General features: G+C 29.7%; 1 protein-coding gene across 1 annotated transcript; it reads left to right on the top strand.

The window, feature by feature from the left end:
• Positions 1–476: 476 nt before the first annotated feature.
• LOC11418322 (late embryogenesis abundant protein 2) lies at positions 477–1,172 on the top strand. The gene is made up of 3 exons (XM_003595646.2): positions 477–565; positions 923–991; positions 1,101–1,172. The coding sequence occupies exons 1-3, from the start codon at positions 512–514 to the stop codon at positions 1,170–1,172; spliced, it is 195 nt and encodes a 64-aa protein (XP_003595694.1). The 5' UTR covers positions 477–511.
• The last annotated feature ends 295 nt before the right edge of the window (positions 1,173–1,467 follow it).

The raw sequence follows: 1,467 nt of genomic DNA, 5'->3' as shown, positions 1-1,467 counted from the left end.
TTGAAGTCAAACACTAGCTTTCTATTGACGCTAAAATAGCGCCTATAAAATGGACGCTAAAATTGAGGCTAAAGCCCTACTTAAAGTGCATCTAAATGTAGACGCTAATTAGCATCTGAAATATATTTACCCAAAAAAAATGCTTTTAAAATCGGTTTATAGTAAACCGACTAAAAATATATATTTTTAAAGAACTTAGTTTTATTGAAAATATATTGCACAAACATTGTACATTTGTTTTGCATGTGGTTCACAAATGATAACCTAGAAATAGTAAATGGAAGTTTTCCTGGTCAAGTGATCTACATCTCTCTCATATACTCCCTCAAAATAGCACAATATCTTCAACACTACCACAAAGAACCGCAAGTAGGGCAAAATCCATAGGAAACTTGACCTATATATTCAGTTAAATCTCAACATTAACTAATCACAATATTAGTCTTTCATTCAAATATTTCTTATAATCTTCAATTCATTCAGTTGATTAATTTCATATTCACAAGACAAGATGGACTCTAACAATGCAAGCTATAATGCGGGACAAGCCCAGGGCCAAACCCAGGTTTCCCTTATCTCCCCCCCCCCCCCGTTCAAATATAAGAAAAAATGTATTCATGTTTAATGATTTTAAATACAAGAAAGTTTAACAATTGTTTTATGTCATTTCTAAAATACCTCTTATTAATGTAATGTTTACTTTCCAATATGATTCTCTTATTTTTATAAATTAAGTATTCGTGAAACAATTTATTTAAAATGTCTATTTTTTATATGAGATCGAGAATTAGTTGTATTTAACAAATAATTTTAATAAATTAAAGTTAGTGAATTTTGCTTATAATTAATCTAGAAAGAGATATATCTAAATATTAATGCACTCAATTTTGTATGATAAACTTTTTTTTTGTGTGGATAATAGGAGAAGGCTAGTAACATGATGGATAAGGCTAGCAATGTTGCTCAGTCTGCCAAAGAATCAATGCAAGAGGTAGCAATTTGTAGTTAAAAAAAATAATTGTATGATATATATTTCTAGCAAAAATTCATGGCTTACATGTAAAAATGTTGCTTATATATATATTTTTTATCATGTGTAGGTTGGTCAGCAGATGCAGGCAAAGGCGCAAGGAGCTGTTGATTCTGCTAAGGATTCTACAAACAAGAACTAATTATGTTTGATGGATCATGTCTATGTCAACTTTTAATAGGTTTTTGTTGAAAGAGGAAATGACAATAATCACTTTAGAATTTATCCACATAATGGAGGAATCGGGATTCAAACTCCAATCATGGTGTCTAGTTTACAATTTTGGCATTATTTTTCAGTTGAACTAAGACTTGTGGACGTTAACTTTCAATTATTGATTTTGAATATCGTTTCATTTTATTATTTTATACTTTTCTTTCTTTATGGAATTAAAATACTTGAACCATGATCAAGAGATCTCAACGGTTAAATGCCTA

Source organism: Medicago truncatula, chromosome 2 (assembly GCF_003473485.1).
Source record: "Medicago truncatula cultivar Jemalong A17 chromosome 2, MtrunA17r5.0-ANR, whole genome shotgun sequence".
NCBI classification, from domain to species: Eukaryota; Viridiplantae; Streptophyta; class Magnoliopsida; order Fabales; family Fabaceae; genus Medicago; species Medicago truncatula.
The sequence above is the reverse complement of the archived record's forward strand: the minus strand, read 5'-3'. Positions and strand labels throughout refer to the sequence as shown.